Source organism: Gouania willdenowi, chromosome 16 (assembly GCF_900634775.1).
Source record: "Gouania willdenowi chromosome 16, fGouWil2.1, whole genome shotgun sequence".
Taxonomy (NCBI): domain Eukaryota; kingdom Metazoa; phylum Chordata; class Actinopteri; order Blenniiformes; family Gobiesocidae; genus Gouania; species Gouania willdenowi.
In genome coordinates this window covers 11,296,164-11,319,227 of record NC_041059.1, presented here as the reverse complement: position 1 = coordinate 11,319,227, position 23,064 = coordinate 11,296,164, and the positions used below count along the sequence as shown (strand labels likewise).

The 23,064-nt window shown below is 33.7% G+C and overlaps 1 protein-coding gene across 1 annotated transcript; it reads right to left on the bottom strand.

Moving 5' to 3' along the window:
• Nucleotides 1-171: 171 nt before the first annotated feature.
• LOC114477867 (protein ABHD16A-like) lies at nucleotides 172-22,031 on the bottom strand. The gene is made up of 20 exons (XM_028470527.1): nucleotides 21,833-22,031; nucleotides 19,853-19,909; nucleotides 19,708-19,774; nucleotides 16,719-16,805; nucleotides 16,457-16,542; nucleotides 15,474-15,547; nucleotides 15,232-15,339; nucleotides 15,013-15,127; nucleotides 14,823-14,924; nucleotides 13,839-13,902; nucleotides 13,664-13,713; nucleotides 12,839-12,962; nucleotides 11,638-11,742; nucleotides 11,499-11,562; nucleotides 11,355-11,411; nucleotides 9,016-9,078; nucleotides 8,848-8,924; nucleotides 1,231-1,329; nucleotides 1,120-1,166; nucleotides 172-582 (listed from the first exon to the last, which is right to left on the bottom strand). The coding sequence occupies exons 1-20, from the start codon at nucleotides 21,932-21,934 to the stop codon at nucleotides 484-486; spliced, it is 1,647 nt and encodes a 548-aa protein (XP_028326328.1). The 5' UTR covers nucleotides 21,935-22,031; the 3' UTR covers nucleotides 172-483.
• Between the last annotated feature and the right edge of the window lie 1,033 nt (nucleotides 22,032-23,064).

Here is a 23,064-nt window from a genome sequence, read left to right as displayed (position 1 = left end):
TATAGTTTGTTAATGTTGACTGGGATATGACAGCTTTGCAATAAAAATGAGATAAGAGCATTACGTACGTTCCTTTTTGTTTATTTTTTCAAGAGTTCATTTGCAGGATTAAATCCATTCATACACAGAAAAAATAAACACCAAATCTAGAAATAAAGTTTTGACACGGACTGCGTTTTTGAAGTATTTAATGTTTTCTAACCAGACAAGAATAATTGTGTTTTGTAAGTGATGTGCATTTCTTATAGTTGTTTTTATAAATACAGCCAAAACAAGGAGAGAAAGGTGTGAGAAATTGCTTATGCATTTATGATAAATGCAATATTTAATGATGGGAAGAAAAAAAACACACAAATACAGTACCATATTGTTTTTTGGCCAGGTGTGAAAGGAGGTGGTTTCCCTCTCAGAAACACTTTACATGCCAAATCTGGTAAAACTTCACAGTTCTACATTCACAACACGCGTTAAATCACGTGTGATTTACATCTTCTGGTTCCTCAGTCTCCAGGGAGGGTGGAACTCAGCGGCGGGGAGAGGGGTGCAATGTGTCGACTCAAAGTTTCTCATGTACTTCCGTGCCTGGGAAAGAAAGATGAAGAAAAAAAGTGTTGGCGTGGAGGAGGAATGGAGAATGAGGAGTGTGGGAGGGCGATGAACAAAACGTGCCGAGTCTGATTTTATTAGGTTCACTCTATCTGGCTCAGTGCTTTACAAATCTCTGCCATCTCTTGAGGTTTTACACAGGGAGGTGAATAAAGCCTCATTTGGAAAGCATTAGCAAGGGAGCAAAGGCATAGCATTAGCTGTAATTGATGGCACTCCTCTTGTTTGATGTTAAATGACTTCAATAAGCCGAGTGCACAGAAATATATTACACCAGTCAACCTGAGAGCACAGGTGTGCCAGTTTCTATGGCGACTAGAAAAGTGCTCCTTGGTGGTAATGATGTCTGAATAGCTGTAATATGCTTTTCTTTTTTTTTTTGAGAACAAGCACAGAGGGGAATGTGAGCCATCGCAACATGAAAATGGGGTTTATTGAAAAAAGACAGAGGAGACACTGTGTGGGTGAATGAGGAGAACATGGTAGGAGACTCCACCTCAAGGAGAGACTCACCAAGAAGAGAGCGAGCTGCCTCCTGCCCTCCATAGTCATATCTTCTCCTGGAAACAAAGGCAAAGGTTCAGAGTTTATTCTACTCTGTGTGAGAGGTGAGGGACGACTTACCAACACTCCATGGAAACGTAACATCTCTGTCAGCCTGATAGGACTGCAGCACCGACTCACACCATTCATCGTCCACCTCGTAGCCACTGTACACAGATGCTGCAGAGCAAGAGATGTTGGTTAGTGTCTCCAGGCTGTGTTCAGTGTAAAGGCTTTAGAAGGATGGGTATAATCCACTGCAGCAGTGATGTACAGACAGTAGAATGACATCATATATTTATACTAACAAGCCATTGACTGAAAACATGTAAGAATATAGTAACGCCAAAAAATGGAGGTAAGGCTATAGTAAAGGGACTTGATTTATATAGTGTTTTATAACTACAGAGGTAATCCCATAGTGCTTCACAAGTTCAGCTCATTCACACACCAGTGGGAGCAACTTGGGGTTCAGGGTCTTTCCCAAGGACACTTCAACACACTGACAGGTAGAGCACTGAGATCAAACCCTCAACCTCTGGATCAGAAGACGACCTCTCTAAGCCCTGAATCACGGTCAGGAGTTAGACATAAAATGGAGGTAAGGCATAAAAAAAGGTGAAAAAATTTCAAACGCAAAAAATTGAAGTAAAGCTATAGTAAGGCATAAAAAAAGGCGAAAAATTTTTAAACGCAAAAAAAAAGAGGTAAGGCTATAGTAAGGCATAAGAAAGGCGAAAAAATTTCAAACACAAAAATTGGAGGTAAGACTATAGTACGGCATTAAAAAAAGGTGAAAAAAATTCAAACACCAAAAAATGGAGGTAAGTCATAATTTTTAAATGCCAAAAAATGGAGGTAAGGCTATAGTAAGGCAAAAAAAGCAAAAAAATTTCAAACACAAAAAATGTCAAACACCAAAAAATTAAAATAAGGCATAAAAAAGGCGAAAAAATTTCAAACACAAAAATTGGAGGTAAGACTATAGCAAGACAAAAAAAAAGGGAAAAAATTTTTAAACGCCAAAAAAAAAGAGGTAAGGCTATAGTAAGGCATAAAAAAGGTGAAAAAAATTCAAACACCAAAAAATTACAATCAGGCATAAAAAAGGTGAAAACATTTCAAACACAAAAATTGAAGTAAAGCTATAGTAAGGCATAAAAAAGGTGAAAAAATTTCAAACGCCAAAAAATGGAGGTAAGGCTATAGTAAGGCATAAAAAAAGGCGAAAAAAATTCAAACGCAAAAAATTAAAGTAAGGCTATATTAAGGCATTAAAAAAGGCGAAAAATTTTTAAACGCCAAAAAAAAAGAGGTAAGGCTATAGTAAGGCATAAAAAAGGCGAAAAAATTACAAACATCAAAAAATAGAAATAAGGCATAAAAAAGGCAAAAAAAATTTCAAACACAAAAATTGGAGGTAAGACTATAGTAAGGCAAAAAAATTTCAAACACCAAAAAATGGAGGTAAGGCTATAGTAAGGCATAAAAAAGGGTGAAAACTTTTTAAATGCCAAAAAAAAAAAGAGGTAAGGCTATAGTAAGGCATGAAAAAAGGCGAAAATTTGTAAACGCCAAAAAAAAGAGATAAGGCTATAGTAAGGCATAAAAAAGGTGAAAAAATTTCAAAAACCAAAAAATTAAAATAAGGCAAAAAAGGCGAAAAAATTTCAAACGCCAAAAAATGGAGGTAAGACTATAGTAAGACAAAAAAAAGGGAAAAAATTTTTAAATGCCAAAAAAAAAAAAAAGAGGTAAGGCATAAAAAAAGGCGAAAAAATTTCAAACGCAAAAAATTGAAGTAAGGCTATAGTAAGGCATAAAAAAAGGCGAAAAATTTTTAAACGCCAAAAAAAAAGAGGTAAGGCTATAGTAAGGCATAAAAAAGGTGAAAAAATTTGAAACACCAAAAAATGGAGGTAAGGCTATAGTAAGGCATAAAAAAGGGCGAAAAAATTTCAAACACAAAAAATTGAAGCAAGGCATAAAAAAGCTGAAAAAATTTCAAACAACCAAAAAATAGAAATAAGGCATAAAAAAGGCAAAAAAAATTCAAACACAAAATTGGAGGTTAGACTATAGTAAGGCAAAAAAATTTCAAACACCAAAAAATGGAGGTAAGTCATAATTTTTAAATGCCAAAAAATGGAGGTAAGGCTATAGTAAGGCATAAAAAAGCAAAAAAATTTCAAACACAAAAAATGTCAAACACCAAAAAATTTAAATAAGGCATAAAAAAGGCGAAAAAATTTCAAACACAAAAATTGGAGGTAAGACTATAGTAAGACAAAAAAAAAAGGGAAAAAATTTTTAAACGCCAAAAAAAGGAGATAAGGCTATAGTAAGGCATAAAAAAGGCGAAAAAATTTCAAACGCAAAAAATTGAAGTAAGGCTATAGTAAGGCATAAAAAAAGGCGAAAAATTTTTAAACGCCAAAAAAAAAGAGGTAAGGCTATAGTAAGGCATAAAAAAGGTGAAAAAATTTGAAACACCAAAAAATGGAGGTAAGGCTATAGTAAGACAAAAAAAAGGGAAAAAATTTTTAAATGCCAAAAAAAAAAAAAAGAGGTAAGGCATAAAAAAAGGCGAAAAAATTTCAAACGCAAAAAATTGAAGTAAGGCTATAGTAAGGCATAAAAAAAGGCGAAAAATTTTTAAACGCCAAAAAAAAAGAGGTAAGGCTATAGTAAGGCATAAAAAGGTGAAAAAATTGAAACACCAAAAATGGAGGTAAGGCTATAGTAAGGCATAAAAAAGGTGAAAAAATTTCAAACACAAAAAATTGAAGCAAGGCATAAAAAAGCTGAAAAAATTTCAAACACCAAAAAATAGAAATAAGGCATAAAAAAGGCAAAAAAATTCAAACACAAAAATTGGAGGTTAGACTATAGTAAGGCAAAAAAATTTCAAACACCAAAAATGGAGGTAAGTCATAATTTTTAAATGCCAAAAAATGGAGGTAAGGCTATAGTAAGGCAAAAAAAGCAAAAAAATTTCAAACACAAAAAATGTCAAACACCAAAAAATTTAAATAAGGCATAAAAAAGGCGAAAAAATTTCAAACACAAAAATTGGAGGTAAGACTATAGTAAGACAAAAAAAAAAGGGAAAAAATTTTTAAACGCCAAAAAAAGGAGATAAGGCTATAGTAAGGCATAAAAAAGGCGAAAAAATTTCAAACGCAAAAAATTGAAGTAAGGCTATAGTAAGGCATAAAAAAAGGCGAAAAATTTTTAAACGCCAAAAAAAAAGAGGTAAGGCTATAGTAAGGCATAAAAAAGGTGAAAAAATTTGAAACACCAAAAAATGGAGGTAAGGCTATAGTAAGGCATAAAAAAGGTGAAAAAATTTCAAACACAAAAAATTGAAGCAAGGCATAAAAAAGCTGAAAAAATTTCAAACACCAAAAAATAGAAATAAGGCATAAAAAAGCAAAAAAATTCAAACACAAAAATTGGAGGTTAGACTATAGTAAGGCAAAAAAATTTCAAACACCAAAAAATGGAGGTAAGTCATAATTTTTAAATGCCAAAAAATGGAGGTAAGGCTATAGTAAGGCAAAAAAAGCAAAAAAATTTCAAACACAAAAAATGTCAAACACCAAAAAATTTAAATAAGGCATAAAAAAGGCGAAAAAATTTCAAACACAAAAATTGGAGGTAAGACTATAGTAAGACAAAAAAAAAAAGGGAAAAAATTTTTAAACGCCAAAAAAAGGAGATAAGGCTATAGTAAGGCATAAAAAAGGTGAAAAAATTTCAAACACCAAAAAATTAAAATAAGGCATAAAAAAGGCGAAAAAATTTCAAACACAAAAATTGGAGGTAAGACTATAGTAAGACAAAAAAAAGGGAAAAAATTTTTAAATGACAAAAAAAAAAAGAGGTAAGGCATAAAAAAAAAGGCAAAAAAATTTCAAACGCAAAAAATTGAAGTAAGGCTATAGTAAGGCATAAAAAAAGGCGAAAAATTTTTAAACGCCAAAAAAAAAGAGGTAAGGCTATAGTAAGGCATAAAAAAGGTGAAAAAATTTGAAACACCAAAAAATGGAGGTAAGGCTATAGTAAGGCATAAAAAAGCTGAAAAAATTTCAAACACCAAAAAATAGAAATAAGGCAAAAAAAAGGCAAAAAAATTCAAACACAAAAATTGGAGTTTAGACTATAGCAAGGCAAAAAAATTTCAAACACCAAAAAATGGAGGTAAGGCATAAAAATATTCAAGCACCAAAAAATTTAAATAAGGCATAAAAAAGGCTAAAAAATTTCAAACACAAAAAATGGAGGTAAGGCTATAGTAAGGCATAAAAAGGGTGAAAACTTTCAAACACCAAAAAATGGAGGTATGGCATAAAAAAAAAGGCGAAATATTTTTAAATGCCAAAAAATAGAGGTAAGGCATTAAAATATTCAAACACAAAAATTGGAGGTAAGGCATAAAAATATTCAAGCACCAAAAAATTTAAATAAGGCATAAAAAAGGCTAAAAAATTTCAAACACAAAAAATGGAGGTAAGGCATAAAAATATTCAAGCACCAAAAAATTTAAATAAGGCATAAAAAAAGGCGAAAAAATTTCAAACGCAAAAAATTGAAGTAAGGCTATAGTAAGGCATAAAAAAAGGCGAAAAAAAAAACTGCAAAAAATTGAAGTAAAGCTATAGTAAGGCATAAAAAAAGGTGAAAAATTTTTAAACGCCAAAAAAAGAGGTAAGGCTATAGTAAGGCATAAAAAAGGTGAAAAAATTTCAAACACCAAAAAATTACAATCAGGCATAAAAAAGGTGAAAACATTTCAAACACAAAAATTGGAGGTAAGACTATAGTAAGACAAAAAAAAAAGGAGAAATATTTTTAAATGCCAAAAAATAGAAATAAGGCATAAAAAAGGCGAAAAAAAATTCAAACACAAAAATTGGAGGTAAGACTATAGTAAGGCAAAAAAATTTCAAACACCAAAAAATGGAGGTAAGGCTATAGTAAGGCATAAAAAAGGGTGAAAACTTTTTAAATGCCAAAAAAAAAAAAGAGGTAAGGCTATAGTAAGGCATGAAAAAAGGCGAAAATTTGTAAACGCCAAAAAAAAGACATAAGGCTATAGTAAGGCATAAAAAAGGTGAAAAAATTTCAAAAACCAAAAAATTAAAATAAGGCAAAAAAGGCGAAAAAATTTCAAACGCCAAAAAATGGAGGTAAGACTATAGTAAGACAAAAAAAAGGGAAAAAATTTTTAAATGCCAAAAAAAAAAAAAGAGGTAAGGCATAAAAAAAGGCGAAAAAATTTCAAACGCAAAAAATTGAAGTAAGGCTATAGTAAGGCATAAAAAAAGGCGAAAAATTTTTAAACGCCAAAAAAAAAGAGGTAAGGCTATAGTAAGGCATAAAAAAGGTGAAAAAATTTGAAACACCAAAAAATGGAGGTAAGGCTATAGTAAGGCATAAAAAAGGTGAAAAAATTTCAAACACAAAAAATTGAAGCAAGGCATAAAAAAGCTGAAAAAATTTCAAACACCAAAAAATAGAAATAAGGCATAAAAAAGGCAAAAAAATTCAAACACAAAAATTGGAGGTTAGACTATAGTAAGGCAAAAAAATTTCAAACACCAAAAAATGGAGGTAAGTCATAATTTTTAAATGCCAAAAAATGGAGGTAAGGCTATAGTAAGGCAAAAAAAGCAAAAAAATTTCAAACACAAAAAATGTCAAACACCAAAAAATTTAAATAAGGCATAAAAAAGGCGAAAAAATTTCAAACACAAAAATTGGAGGTAAGACTATAGTAAGACAAAAAAAAAGGGAAAAAATTTTTAAACGCCAAAAAAAGGAGATAAGGCTATAGTAAGGCATAAAAAAGGTGAAAAAATTTCAAACACCAAAAAATTAAAATAAGGCATAAAAAAGGCGAAAAAATTTCAAACACAAAAATTGGAGGTAAGACTATAGTAAGACAAAAAAAAGGGAAAAAATTTTTAAATGCCAAAAAAAAAAAGAGGTAAGGCATAAAAAAAAGGCGAAAAAATTTCAAACGCAAAAAATTGAAGTAAGGCTATAGTAAGGCATAAAAAAAGGCGAAAAATTTTTAAACGCCAAAAAAAAAGAGGTAAGGCTATAGTAAGGCATAAAAAAGGTGAAAAAATTTGAAACACCAAAAAATGGAGGTAAGGCTATAGTAAGGCATAAAAAAGCTGAAAAAATTTCAAACACCAAAAAATAGAAATAAGGCAAAAAAAGGCAAAAAAATTCAAACACAAAAATTGGAGTTTAGACTATAGCAAGGCAAAAAAATTTCAAACACCAAAAAATGGAGGTAAGGCATAAAAATATTCAAGCACCAAAAATTTTAAATAAGGCATAAAAAAGGCTAAAAAATTTCAAACACAAAAAATGGAGGTAAGGCTATAGTAAGGCATAAAAAGGGTGAAAACTTTCAAACACCAAAAAATGGAGGTATGGCATAAAAAAAAAAAGGCGAAATATTTTTAAATGCCAAAAAAATAGAGGTAAGGCATTAAAATATTCAACACAAAAATTGGAGGTAAGGCATAAAAATATTCAAGCACCAAAAAATTTAAATAAGGCATAAAAAAGGCTAAAAAATTTCAAACACAAAAAATGGAGGTAAGGCATAAAAATATTCAAGCACCAAAAAATTTAAATAAGGCATAAAAAAAGGCGAAAAAATTTCAAACGCAAAAAATTGAAGTAAGGCTATAGTAAGGCATAAAAAAAGGCGAAAAAAAAAACTGCAAAAAATTGAAGTAAAGCTATAGTAAGGCATAAAAAAAGGCGAAAAATTTTTAAACGCCAAAAAAAGAGGTAAGGCATAAAAAAGGTGAAAAAATTTCAAACACCAAAAAATTACAATCAGGCATAAAAAAGGTGAAAACATTTCAAACACAAAAATTGGAGGTAAGACTATAGTAAGACAAAAAAAAAAGGAGAAATATTTTTAAATGCCAAAAAATAGAAATAAGGCATAAAAAAGGCGAAAAATTGGTCAATTATGAACCAAGATATGAATTAGTAAATTTCTCCAATGATAAACAATAGGAATTTTATAAATAACACTTTCACTCCTCTGGCTAATTAAGATGCTCAGACTCTTGTGTGTTAAATAACACCTTGTGAAGTGCAGTCATTGTCATTACACTGCCCCTCCCACCACAGAAGCTCCACCAATAAAGTGAAGAATCAAATCTAAACCTGTGTTTTGTTGCAGTATTTATACATCTGTTGTTGTTGAGAAAAACGTTTTCTCCCCAATATTATTGTGCATCGATCTGGAGGCAGTAATCACATTTGTAAATGAAATTGCACTGCAAAGCCTCGGCTGCTGTAATGATTTTAAACTTTTATTTTGATTTGTTTTTTATTAAGCTGCAGTTGGTAATGGGAGAAGAAGAAGAAGAAGAAGAAGAAGACAGAAGAAGAAGAAAAGAAGAAGAAGAAGAAGAAGAAGAAGAAGAAGAAGAAGAAGAAGAAGAGAAGAAGAAGAAGAAGAAAGAAGAAGAAGAAGAAGAAGAAGAAGAAGAAGAAGAAGAAGAAGAAGAAGAAGAAGAAGAAGAAGAAGAAGAAAAGAAGAAGAAGAAGAAGAAGAAGAAGAAGAAGAAGAAGAAGAAATCACACTTTCGGCAAAGCGGCTTTAGAAAAAAAACCCAAATAAATCAAAAACATAAACCTGATCCACACATGCTGTACCTTCTTCTAGATGATTGGAGGCTCCCAGCCACTGCCTGGTGACCCGTATCCCTTCATCTGTCATTATTTTCGGATACCTGCTCGTAACAATGACATTACTGTTTACATTTACGGAATGCTTCCCACACAACACACTGAGAAATGCTGTGAGAGAAAAACAAGCCTGACCGGTATTGAAGCAGCTTCAGCAGCAGGTCGTTGCCTCTGTTAGACATGATGTCCTCAGGGCCCCTGAAACACAGGAAATGATCCATACATCACATCACAGATTGTTTCAGTTCATTCTGCAAAAGGCTTGAATGAATAGGATTTTATTAGTCACGCTCACATTGAAAATATGCAGAAAAACTCAACCTATTAGTCAGTGGAAAAGTGCCTGAGGAGATTTTGGACAGCTTTTTAATTTACCAGTTTAAAAAAAAAAAAAAAGGACCGACACAGTATTTGAAAGTCACAGTGACAAAAATACATATGACACTATTCAACCTTCATTTCATAATCGACTGTGTATGTAGTTCAGGGGTGTCTACTGCCATGAATCTGACTATACAATATGGCTCATGATTTGCACGTCAAGATACGATTTATCCCGATACTAAACAATACGATACATATTGCGATTTCAATAATTTTCAACAAATTTCACCATTACAAGTACAAAATGGTGCGGATTACAATTTATCCCATGTTTTTAAACTTGCAAGAACAAGTAAATGTTAACTATCTGTAATTCAAGTACCAATATCAAAAACAAGTGGTATGTTTATCAAACTGTCGCATTACATTTAAAAAAAAAGTTTAACTTTTGCTTTGACAATAGATTCTTATTTTGTTAATTTTTTAATAAAACAAGTTCGGATGAACTACGGAATGTCTCAACGCCAAATAGCAGGTATCATGTTCCCGAGAATTCAGTCAAATGACTCGGTTCCACCGAGTAAAAAAAGGTCTCCGAGAAACTCTTGACATCCACTCATAGAATATCCATGTCAAATTACAGCACGATTCATCAAGCATTAATGAAGGAGTAGTCATTTGAAAATGTGCCCCCGTGGCACATAATGGGCCCATTCATATATTGGTATGTCAATTATTAGGTACCGCCAACTGTCGCAATATTTGACTCACAAATAAACGAGAAAAAGACTTTAATGGAAATTGCCGAAAAAAGGGAAGTGGACCCCCTCGGGCCCCTAATCAAATTGTGCAAGGCCTAACCTTAATCTATGTTGAATTACCTTTGAAATTATATATCACAACTATGTTCTCATAAATTTGGAAATTACTGGAAATGGGGGGTGGGCCCCCGGGCCCCATTTAAAAAAAAGGGGCTCCGAGAGTCTCATCAATTCATTCATAGAGTATTCATACCAAACTATATTCTGATCTAACGAGAACTAACGGAGGAGTAGTCATTTGAAAAATGGGGCCCCCTGGGGCGCCCGTGATGTACGGGGTAATGGGCCCTATTTATATATTGGTAAGTGTCAATGATTCGGTAGCACCAACCGTCGTAATATTTGACTCGCAAATAAAGAGAAATCAACGTTTTTTTTTTTTTTTTCTTCTTTTGGGGCCCCCAATCGAAAACTGGGCTCCAAGCATCGATGTGTACACATCCATAGATTATAGCTACCAAATTTCTGCCTGATCGATTCACGAATAAAAAAGGAGTAGCGATTTTAACTAGTGTACACAACAACAAGAAGAACAAAGTAAGTGGCGTTTTGAGTCCGGTAGCCCGGCCTAAAAAGTATAAAAGTGTCCAGTATGTTTTATGAAAATAAAGTAGGGATGTAACGATTCACTCAACTCTCGATATGATTCAATTCATGATACAATTCTCTCACGATTTATTTTACAAAATGGGACTGTCGACAAATGATGATTGAAAAATATTCCTTTATTTTTTTGGGGGAAAAAAATAGAAAATACTGTACTATTTTCCTTTTATTTTTCATTGTCAAAAGAATCCCTTGATAAACTATTCAAAACAATGCAATTTAACTAAAAATAAATCTTTAATGAAATAGCCCCCTTGCTGTTTAAAAAAAGTACTGCAATTCAATTTTCAGAGAATCGATGTGAACCGTGATACCTGAATCGATTTTTAACTGCCTTACGATTAATCGTTACATCCCTGAAATAAAGTGCAATCAACTTCCAGGTCTGATGGGGTTCAATGACACCTAGTGACCGGGTGCTTACGGGCTATGCATATGTTAGAGTTAAAGAACATGATAAAAAAAAAAATCCATTTTGACTTTTATTTTTTAGAGATACAATAATTGTGCGGTGAAATATCGTGATATATATCGCCGAATAGATTTTTTCTTACACTCTTAATGTCTTTGATTATATCTGATCTGAAAACCATCCCATGAACTTTGCCTCATGGTTTGCAAAACACTCTTTCAGCAAAGGTTAAATGACCTTTAAAATTGTTAAGGTGTACATAAGGGAATCCTCTTTGAACAACAAAAGCACTGATTTAATGCTGGACGTACGTTGTGGTGATAATCTCATCTTTGGTTCTTCTGATGAGCAGAACTGGTCCCTGGTATCTGCATTGAGAAAACAGCACTGTTAACACACATCATAAAGAATAAAACAGACTGTATTGGATCATATTTAAGGATTCCTACACTCACTTGAGAACCTGGTCAGCGTTGTTGAGATTCATGTACTGTCTCACTGTGTGCTGAACTAGTGGCCCTGGAATAGATGAGAGAGAGATGGTGAGACTGCAGAAAGATGAACCATAGACGGAGCCTGTGATCAGAGACTCACTCCAGCTGTCAGGCATGACCTTCAGGGCCAAAGGCAGGAGGTCATCAAAGGAGGCATCCAACACTAATGACTGGATCTCAGGGTATGACATCACAGCCCAGCTGGCTAGAAAAGAAAGAGCAGGATAAAAGGTCGACAACATAAAGAAAAAAAAGATAATTAATTATATCATTCATATTTTCTGTGGAAAACTGGCCTGGGATATTTACAGAAACACGTATGCTGACCACATACAAGTTTCCATAGAATTGCAATAATGTTTAGATTTTTATTTGTACCTGTTATTCATTTTGTTGTTTGAAAAAAACATTTTCAATTTATAAATGCATTTTTACATTGTATATTAAGATTCATTACATCTTGTGGTGTGTGTATCGGCGACTACTAGAAACTAAGTGTAAAACAAACAATGTATTGAGCGATATATCGCAATATTTCACCGGACAATTATTGTATCGTCCCAAAAAAAATGTCCACATCATTTTTCTTAATCACGTTTTTAACAAAAAACGAAAAACATTTAATTGTGCTAACATATACATAGCACGTAAACACCCATCACTAGTTGTCAGTGAACCACATCAGACCTTGTTAAACTGCCTCACTGCTCAATGCATTTTTGCTTGGAAGTTGTTTATTTTCATTAAACATACTGGGAACTTTTATAGATGTATGTGTTTGGTTTTTTTTTTTTTTTTTTTTAAATAATTTAGGAACTTAACAGAATCAGAATCTGTTGTAGAAGCAAAAGTTAAACTTTTTTGAATAATGTAATTAGATAGTTTGATAAACATACCATTTGTTTTTGACATTGGTACTTGAATTACAGTTAGTTACCATTTAGTGGTTCTCGCAAGTTTAAAAGTAAGTACTAAAAAATTTGTAATTACTGATAATGCGATGTATCTTGTATTGTTTAGTATACGGGATAAATCATGTTGGGACATGCAAATCATGAATAGCAGGGGTTAGAATTATTTACTACAAACTAATTTGAAACAACTACATTTTAAAGCCTTCATTAAACAGTCATCGTCACAACACCGCTGTACTTGATGTATCAATACTATGATGAAATTTCATGTTTTTAGTTGGAGTCAGCTGTATTCTACAGCCTTTTTTACCGATGTTTACGATTTACTGCACATGAAGAAAATACCACTGATAGTTGATAGATCTGAACATTCTTGGGAGTGAGTACCTGTGAATCCTCCAATGGACCAGGCGTACACGACAATGTCGCTGATCTGGAAGCCAAGCTTGTGAATCGCAAACTGGATCACCACATCCATGGCATTAGCCTCATTCTGGGGAAATGGTACTCCCTGGTAAAAAAAAAAACAGAATACATGAATGTTGATGAGTTTATTATCAGTAATATGTATGTGTTCTTGCCACATACTATTGTTTTCAAACTAAGTGAGGTGCTAACACACACACACACACAAAGTTTGTTCAGCTTGATTGTGAATAACAGGGTTGGGGTTAATTACATTTTTTAATTTAATTACATCTTTAATTATCCATTTTCAATTGCAACTCAATTGCGGTTACGGTGACCGGCATTTTTTAATTAAAATTAAAATTATTATTATTATTTTTCCTCTGTAAGTCAATTATGATTACAATCTCAATTACTAAATTTCAAATTAAATTTATTACAATTACCGAGTTTTGAATAAATAAGCTTCTTGGGTTAGCATCTCTTATGATAACGGGTCGGTTTTTACCTTAGTCTTAAATCAGATGTAAAATACACTAAAAAATATTGTCTATTATCTAATTTCTTTTTCATCTCTTGGTTACCTTGTAAAGCTTCCTTATCGATAAAAATATTGGTATTAATATTTTTGTATACTTTAGTATCGGAACTCAATTACAATTCAATTCCGATTACAACAGCAAGATATTTTTTCAATTACGACTACACTAATAATTACATCATATTTGCAATTAATTCTCAATTACACAATTACAATTATAATTGACCCCAACCCTGGTGAATAACCTGTGCAAAAATACATACTGTGCTGCCTCCAAAGCCAGGATGGTTCCAGCCCAGCACGGAGTATCCACCTGCAGCACAAGAAGAATCCAACGAGAAATTGAACTACTACTACGTTGGCTAACAATGTGTTCATTCTTTTTAAAGACTCCGTTAAAAATGTCTCAGTTATCTCATGAAACAGAGCAGCACTCACCCTCCAGTGGAGTGTTCATGCAGCCCACCTCATAAAAGCCAGCGTTGCCCTCGCAACAGATGACCTGTGGCAGGATTGAAGGAATATCAGAAACAAGTCTCCTGAGATGGAAGCACGGTTTCACTCTGGATGGAGCTCAAGGCAGTAAAGCATTGGTTCGCAACCTTTTTCCAGCCGCGACCCCATTTTTATGTCACAAATTTCTGGTGACCCCAGAAACGTTTTTCTCTAAAATTAGTTTTTTGATCATGTTTGATATACTGTGTTACAAAGCGGCGGCTCAGTGGTTAAAGAAGCGAACTCGTAACCAGAGGGTCACTGGTTCTATTCCATTGTGGCCCATCACTGTGTGCCCAACTGATTCCAAAACTCTCTTGAAAAATATATTCTTTATCTTAATGAGACTTTCCAGATTAAATAAAGGTAAAAAATAAAAAACAGAGTACCCAGTGCACAAAGTAACAATATACACCAGCTCAGAAATGTTTATATTGCATTTTATTTTGAACTAGATTTGAAAAAGAGAAAGTATATAATTATTTAAGCTCTTTGAGCTTTCTGCCTATTCCTGCACTATATATCTATTTCTGTGATATTATGTACTATTTTTTTATTTGGGCAAAAATAGATAAATATGTAAAAATGAATATATCTGTATCCTTATTCTTTTTATATGATTTTTTCTATATAAATTTCTATTTATATACCTGTATATCATTTCTATTATTGTATTGTTTATTTTATCTTCATTGCGATATTTTTTGGGTGTCTTTTGCATTTTCTGTGTGTTGCCTTCTGTTGTCTGTTTTACTGCACTTTATCTGATGTGAGCTGTCGACAGTAAATTTCCCCACTGCGAGATCAATAAAGATACTCAACTACTCTATTAGATAAATGAAAAAAAAAAGAAGCTAACACATGGGGTCGCGACCCCAAGGTTGAAAAACCCTGCAATAAAACAAAAAATTTCAGCAGACATTTTACCAGAGTCCGGCCTTTCCGTCCACCCTCCTTCCTTCGATCCACAAACATGGTATCGATCTCATTTCCGTCGCATGCCACCAGTTTGTTCCTCTGTCCATCAAACTGTAGTAACATGAGGAGAAAAGTGTTTATTTGTATGTCTTACATATATGATGATCTTCGTGGGAGCTCAACTGTTGTTGTTTTTTACCTCTTCTATCAGCCTAGCAAGGCCTTGCTGTAGCATTGGTCTCATAGCTTTCTGCAGTAAACCCACAGAGCCTGGATAGAGCATTCTCCTCCCAAACGAGTGAGCAATCAAATACCTGCAAAAAGAAAAAAAAGGATGATTTCTCTGTTAAGGAGTTTTTCCGTACACATAAAGGTAGAACAGCTGTATTCCAATAGTCCTGTCCTGTGGGGCACCTACCCTATGACGTGACATGGTAAAGTGCGCACAGAGTTGAGGACACTGTCTGCAGCTCCCCTCAGTCTGGGTTCAGGTTTGAGGAGAGACACACCAGTCTTGGACGATTTCCTGTCTCACACACAGCATCAAAAACACACACGGGCGAACAACAGACCAGTTAGAGTAAAAAGAGCTGATCCTAATGGAAATATGTCACAGTGACATGTCAGTTTAAAGACAGGATGAGTGAACGAGGAACATACGAGCTGCTAACATCCGACCAGCTGAAATCCGACGGCCAGAAGGAGAAGTCGAAGTCATAGCATTTCAGTTTTTTCTATGAAAACGCAAAAAAACAAGAGGCACAATTCATTTTGTTAAAACTACTTCACACATCTGTCTTACCACTTTTTAATACACGTTATGGGAACAACTTCCTGTGCGATTGCAGAGGTACTGTATCAGTTAGTATGTAATGGGTGAATAACAATGGCAGTTGTTTCTACAATAATTCAGTTAGTGATTATGCTCAGTCTATTGAACTAATGGAAGGAATTTTAAGATGTTGTTTATTATAAAATAACAATTAATGTTCAAAGCTAAATTAAATGCTTCTCTCGACAGACGAGCAAAATCAAGTTAAGGGATCAATTTATGTTTATTTTACCAAAGCTAAAACGAAGAGGTCTGTCTGTTCTAGGGATTAAATTGTGGAATAACGTTGATAAAAAATTAAAATGAGTGACATGCTATTTATTTTCAAAACAAAAATATCACAATTTATTTTAGAAAGTTATGTAAAGCAGCAGGAATATGTTTGTAAGGGTATTTTATATATATATATATATATATATATATATATAATTTGAAAAAGGAAATTCAAATGTACTTTGTTGAGTACTTGCATTTCTTTTGTATGTATTATTTGAGAATGGTAATTTGAATGTAATGATTTATGTTGGGCAAACAAGTATTTTTGCTTCTGCCTGTTTCAGTCTTGTTATATATTTCTAAATTGTGATTTACGTTTGAAGTTTTGTGGTAGACTGAAAAATGAACTGAACTGGTTATGAGCCGAGCAATAATTATATTTCAGGCATCTGCTTCACAAAGCCCATTTCCTGACTTGTGTCTCATGCATTTATTGAACAGGAAGTTGCACTCATTATCATCAAGTAGAATGTCAGCCCCAAGAGTAAAAGTGGACAAAAGTATGATCTAAATGTGTGAGCTCTTCTTGCCATACCTTATTTTCTGGTGTGTGATTGCTTCTAGTTTCCTCAAGAATTGAAATAAATTGAAAATATTCAGAGTTTTTCCATCTGCCCCATCCTGTCAGAAACGTACAAGTACAAAAAATAAATTCACACAATTACAGGTGCAGGTGGGCTCTCGATAAGACTCCACGGACAAACTGAATGTTAGAGGGAGGACAGCATCACCTCAGAGGCTGCTTTCTAAAAATAGACATGCTCGGGTTTTGCCTGGTTTTAAAGCTGCGGACTCACCTCGTAGACAGGCCACTCCTAGGAGACACACCAGCACGGTTCCCACATATTGACTCACTGGGACCAACTTGGAGCTGCAGATGTAGCCTGAAAGTAAACACAACAACAGTGAGGCAGGGCCACACACACTCCAGATGTCCCAACCCAAGTCCCTGAGCTCATTAACCAGCAGCGACACATGGCTTCACTGAGTGCGACAGCCGAGCCAGCACGGTGTGCATTAAACAACATCAGGAGACATGCAATTAATTTCACCTGATGTGAGATCGACAGAGATGATTCAGCGGATTATAATTATATTACTCCAAGATGATTGTGTAAAGAGATTTTAAAAGACTTTCTTGGAAGTGTACCTCACATTAGGAAACTTTGTCATGATAGAAGAACCACAGTTAACCAACATCACAATCAATTGGCAAACTACTAAGAAATGCAGATATATCATTATTGCATTATTATTTTAAAACAATTTAAACATTTTTTGTTGTTGCAGTAATCAGGCAGATACGAGTGAAAAAAACAACACTGCTACTGCCTAATGATAGACCACAGTTTTTCTAAAGCTTCGTTCGACTTTTGTGGTTTACTCAATTTAAACCGCATTTTAAAATCTTACACCTTTTTTTTTTAATTATTTATTTATTTCAAACAAACAAGTAAAAAAACAGATGAAAATGAACAAACAAATCTCTACCGAAATCTCTATTAAAAAAAAGAAAGAAAAAAAAAGCCAATTTCAATATAATACACATTTAACTGATGCGACAAGGGATAGGAAGAAGCCTAGGCCTGTCAAGTCCTTCTCCCATTCTTCACAAATAACAAATGCAAAATCCAAAAAAAAAAACTAAATGGACAATACAAATAAATACTCAAATTGAGCTACGTAGAAAAATAAAACAAAAAAATGCAAAACTAACAGGCGCCATCTGTGAGATTTAACAATCTCCTTTATTGCTGTACTTTTCAAAGATATATCTTTTGTACATTTTTTAAAAATGCATTATATTAATACTTTGTTTAATTGTTTCATCAAGATCATTTCACAAAACCAGCCCACAAATGGAAATACACATACTTTTTAAATTGGTCTGAGCATAATGTTGTTTCAAATTTAGGTTCCCTCTAAAGTTATAACACCCCCCTACCCCCCCACACCATCTGTCTGAGAACAGTTTGTGTATGTTTACAGGTACTGTAGTTGTTTATTTTTTGCTTCATACATTATCTTTACAGTCTTAAATTGCACCAGATCCCCAAAGTTTAAGGTGTGTGATTTAAAAAACAGTATATTGGTGTGTTCATAACATCCTAAATTGTTTTCTTAACGAATGGCTCTTGTTTGTAGTGTGTTTAGTGATTGTAAGGTGGTTTACATTAATGTTTAGGTTCCCTCTAAAGTTTTAAACTGTGGCTAAAATCTGACATATTTAAATATCTCATATGTTCATTAATATGTACTGTCCCTTTCCTAAATAAATCAATATAGTCATAAAGTGATAAGCTACAGAAATAAACAGTGTTGTCTGCAGCTATAAACTCACATGTTTTAGCAGAGGTCTCTAACTTTCTTTATGACATGGATAGTTTCAGTCAAAATGAAACTGAAATCTAACAAAAGAAAACAAACACCAATGAAAATGTGTTTTAAAGAACGTATCAGTGAGTAAATCCCCTTCATAATCAAAGCACAACATCTAACATTATTTCATACCCAGGAAAGGCTTGGGATCCATTGAAAACGACTCTCTCGGGCCATAATTTAATTAGTATTGCATCACAGTTTGCAATACATTTGAGCCTGAATGGGAGGCATTTGGCTGTTTGTCGCAAAACTTGTGATAAGTTATTTTTATATTTTGCCCCACAGAATAAACATATTATTAATTAATAAATGAAAATAAAGATGAATAATCTTGAAAACATATTGGTGAACAAACTAATCGGAGATACAGACACAGCATGGGCGCTAATAAAATAGTTTAGTATCTGAATCATATCTCTGTACTGCTCTGCTGTGGGGTTGCCAGATTTGACTGAAAATGTACAGCTCAAAATTAAGCACAATGCTTTGCAGCCCAAAGAAGAAGCCCAATTAAGAGGAAAACTTAAAGCTGATATCCAGAGAAATCTATGTTTATATATTATTCTTTTGAAATGCGAAAAAATACATAACTATTCTTTTACTATGGTCTAGTGCCGGTGGTCATTCATATACATTAATGGTTATAAGTCCCGCCTTCGTCCTATAGACCCCTATACAAATGCAAGAAAGCGCCGACTTCGCCCAGCCAATAGGCTTCAACTTCCTTGAGCGGGCCATGGTCAATCAAAAGTGAATGCGCGTGCACCGTCACAGCAGTAAACTGGTATCACTGAGCAGCATAGCGTCATGGAGGAGCGCTCAGAAACTCCAGTTACACATTCCACGATTGGCAACGTATAAAGCTTCCACTAAAAAAGAAATGAAAAGTCCGGGTGCAAAGCTTGTGGATAAATGTCTTCGTGACCGCAACAAAATTTATCTCGGAGCTGCTTTTCACAGGTGGAGGGACTTGCTGCTTTTAAAAGGATTCCGAACCGACCAGGTTTTGGCGACATTTCTCATGGACAGGTAATAATGAATAAATGTGTAGTTTTTGTAGTTATGCGACTTTGTTATGTTTTGCAATGCGCGTGCACAAACATAGAGGCGTAGCTTCTGTTAGATTGGCAGAGGCAGTGGAGGAAGTAGAGCAGTTGAGGGCAGGACATCAAAATGTTCTCTCAGAAACTCCAGATAGCAACCTTAAAAAAAAAACGCCTTCAGTGGCTTCTCTGGAGGTTGCAATTACACATACGCAATCTAAACAATACTTGAAAATAAATCAATCACAATCATTTGATAATTTTTATGGATGACTTGCAGGATATAATTATTAGAACTCCAATAAAGGATTAATATTTGCATTTAGAGGTAAGTTCAGGTTCTGTAAAAAGTACAACCTACCTTTCCTGTAGAGATAGCAGAGGAGCAGTGGGGAACTGTAGTAAGACAGGGACCACAAAGTAGAAGCCTGGGGACAGAAAATAAACTTTTTTTTTTAATGTCTCTCCTTCTCTCGTGAGCAGTGTGAAGGTAATGTTGTACTGACCCAGCCTAGAATGCTGTCAGTGTGTTTTTCCAGACTTCTGGGTTGGTAGGTCCATCCCTCAAAAGACAGAAAACATACAAGTAATATTAAGATAATTGTCACCAGTAAATGTGATCAATGGCAGAAGTTAAAAACACATTACATTGATAATTATATTGGTATTATTTTTTCTAGTCTTTGTTCCTTTCCTTATGAAGACAACTTTTACCCCCCATCTGCTTTATTTTTTTTTAACTTCCCCTAAAGAATAAAAAATAAGTGGCTTAAATTCTAGTTGTGGACAGGTAAGCCTACTAACAATTACAAAGGGTATAACAATTATTTGGGATATATTTGTGTTGTGACTTGGGGTATGTGTGTTTTAGGCAAAAGAGATACACAATAGGGCTGGGCAATATATCGTGATTCAAGATATATTGAGTTTTCTATTTTGGCGATATAGAAAATGACAATATCACCTATATCGAGATATATCTTTTTTTTTTTTTACTTGTTTTTATTTATACAATCTATTAAGAATAACTTAATAGAAATTAAGAATTTTCATTAAAACATCATTGTCGACAGAAGGACGCACCAATCTTCTAGGTGTGACTTTGCATTAATATTTTACAATGTAGAAAGCTTTTGACTTTTCCATGGGAGTCATAAATATATGATGTAATTACATAATTACATAATGTAAATGCCATTTGACAGTAGGGCTGCACAATTAATCAAATTTTTATCGTGATTACGATTTCGGTTGCCACGATTAAATAAATCTGATCGTCTGTAATATTTACATTTAAAATAGGCTGTTGATATTGGTCCGGAACTCAGACAATTCTGACTATAGTTCCGGCACTGCCAAGTAAGCCGAATGCCAGTAGTTCTGTCACTGCTGGCACCGTCCCTGTCAACCCTAACCCTAACCCAGGAAATACCCTAAAGAGTTTTTTTTTTTTTCTTTTTTCATATATGTATTTTTAAAAGTGCAATTTGCCGTGTTAAATATGGTAAAATGAAAATAGATAAATAAATACCTAACCCAGGAAATACCTTAAAAATTTTCTTTTTTTTGAATATGTATTTTTAAAGGTGGAATTTGCCGTGTTAAATATGTTAAAATGAAAAAAAAAAAATGTCAGAAGCGGGATTCAAACCCACATCAGCAGAGGGAAACGTCATTAAAGCTAGCACCTTATACCACTTGGCCATCCTAACACGGTGTTAACAATAGTCAGATTTGTCTGAGGTCCGTTTCCAGAACTATAGATACTTTGTTTAAAATATGGGCTCTGCACATTGTAATAATGTATTTATTTTCTTAGCCTTTAGTACATTTTAAATTCATTTTTTTTTTTTATTTATTAGTATAACTCTTACTGAAAGCTTCATTTTGCAGTTTAAACTATACCCATATTGTTTGTTTAAAAGTAGTGTAAGAAAAACAGATTTTTTTTTTCATGATAACAAATTGTGTGATATAATCGTGATTACAATATTGATGAAAATAATCGTGATGAATCGTGTTGCTCTATTTGACAGTAGGGGTACACTCATTATGAAGGAGGCTAGTAAACACAAATCATACGATTATTTGTAACCTAAATCTTCTACCATTAAATTGGTTTAACTTTAGTAGCTTTAATTTTAATGCTTGTTTTCTGTCTTATGTGTTCATGGCTTAGTCAAAGGTAACCTTCACCACTGCTAACACCAGGAGCACTATTTTTTGGAACATACAACTGGGAAAACGCCACAGCAGCAGTTTCTGTCTCCAGTGACAGTGATATTTGTTCAAACACAGCATTTCCTCATTCAGTTCAGTACTATTCTGGATTTATCCAGAATATTACTGACAGCTCGTCTCAATAACAAACACACGACACTTCCGTAGCCTCACGGGGGAAAAAAATAGGCTATAAACACTAACAGATCCCCGTTTTCGCTCCCAGCTGATGTTAAACCATTGCAAAGCTCTCTACACATCCATACCCGCCTCCCAGACCTCCCCTCGGGCTGAGACTGGTCCGGTGAACGGTGAATTCGTTGTAAATGAGGCCCCAACAAGCAACGGAGCCACATCCCGCCAGCCATTCTTTTTCCGCTGCCGTGAATACGGAAGCCTGTTCAGGCCACTTGAGTCAAAAACGCGAAAGAGTTTCGAGAGCGTTGATTGTTGTAAACATTATGACGTATTTTGTTGGGCAGGCCTGAGCCTGTCTGTGTTTTTTCTGAGCACGAGTGTCCGTTGGAAGCCTATAAAACTTTAATTTACGTCCATGAACGTTATTCCTCCTATTCTGGCACCCAAACACACAACAATACAACGTTCTAAAGCTGTAACATTACTAGCCTCCACAGTTTTTAGCCAGTGGTGTTTCCTGTTTGCCTCTACGTCATCGTGACGTGACCATTAAGACGTCTTTTGAATGGAAATTGAGATGTATTAACTTATCACAACAAATATGGTTTTAATTTTAATCTCAAATATTTTAAATCTCTTATCAAAGCAAGAGCCAAAGCTTACTTAATCTGGCCAAAAATATCTCTTGGTATTCTCCATCTCCACCTCGCCTGCCCTCACATAAATGGTATTCATTTATCTGATAAAAATGTTCAAACAAATGTAACAAATTATCTATATCCTATTAAATTGGGTAGAAATAAAAATTTAGACTATCTTTTTGACAAACTTACAATATCTAAATTGAGGGTCAAATTCTTTAAATACCCAGTTTCATCTAAAACAAAAGAAATACACAACAACATTTTTATCTTTATTCATCTATCGAATTTTTAAGACTAAGGTTTGTTTTGAAAGTAATGTATGTGTTTTTTTTTGTAAAAATGACATTGAAACAACAGAAGACCTCTTTATTACATGATCTCAAACAGCAATTTTGGAACTCATTTTCAGATTGGTTCTAAAAGAAAAACCCAGAAACTTCTACTTTAGACTACAATGTATACCCTTCAGTATCATATCAAAAGAGAAACAATTTGACTTAATGGTAAATGTGTTACTAATCTTAACTAAATTCTTTATTCATGAATCCAAATTTATCAAGACCCCACCCATCTTCATCTGCTTCTAGAACCAATTTCAATTTAACATTAACATTAATTCTCCAAAATGTATGGAATCCAAACTCACCAAATACCTCTATTCTTTATTCAAAAATGATATAATTAATTAAATTTATTTTATTATTTCTATTTTTTTT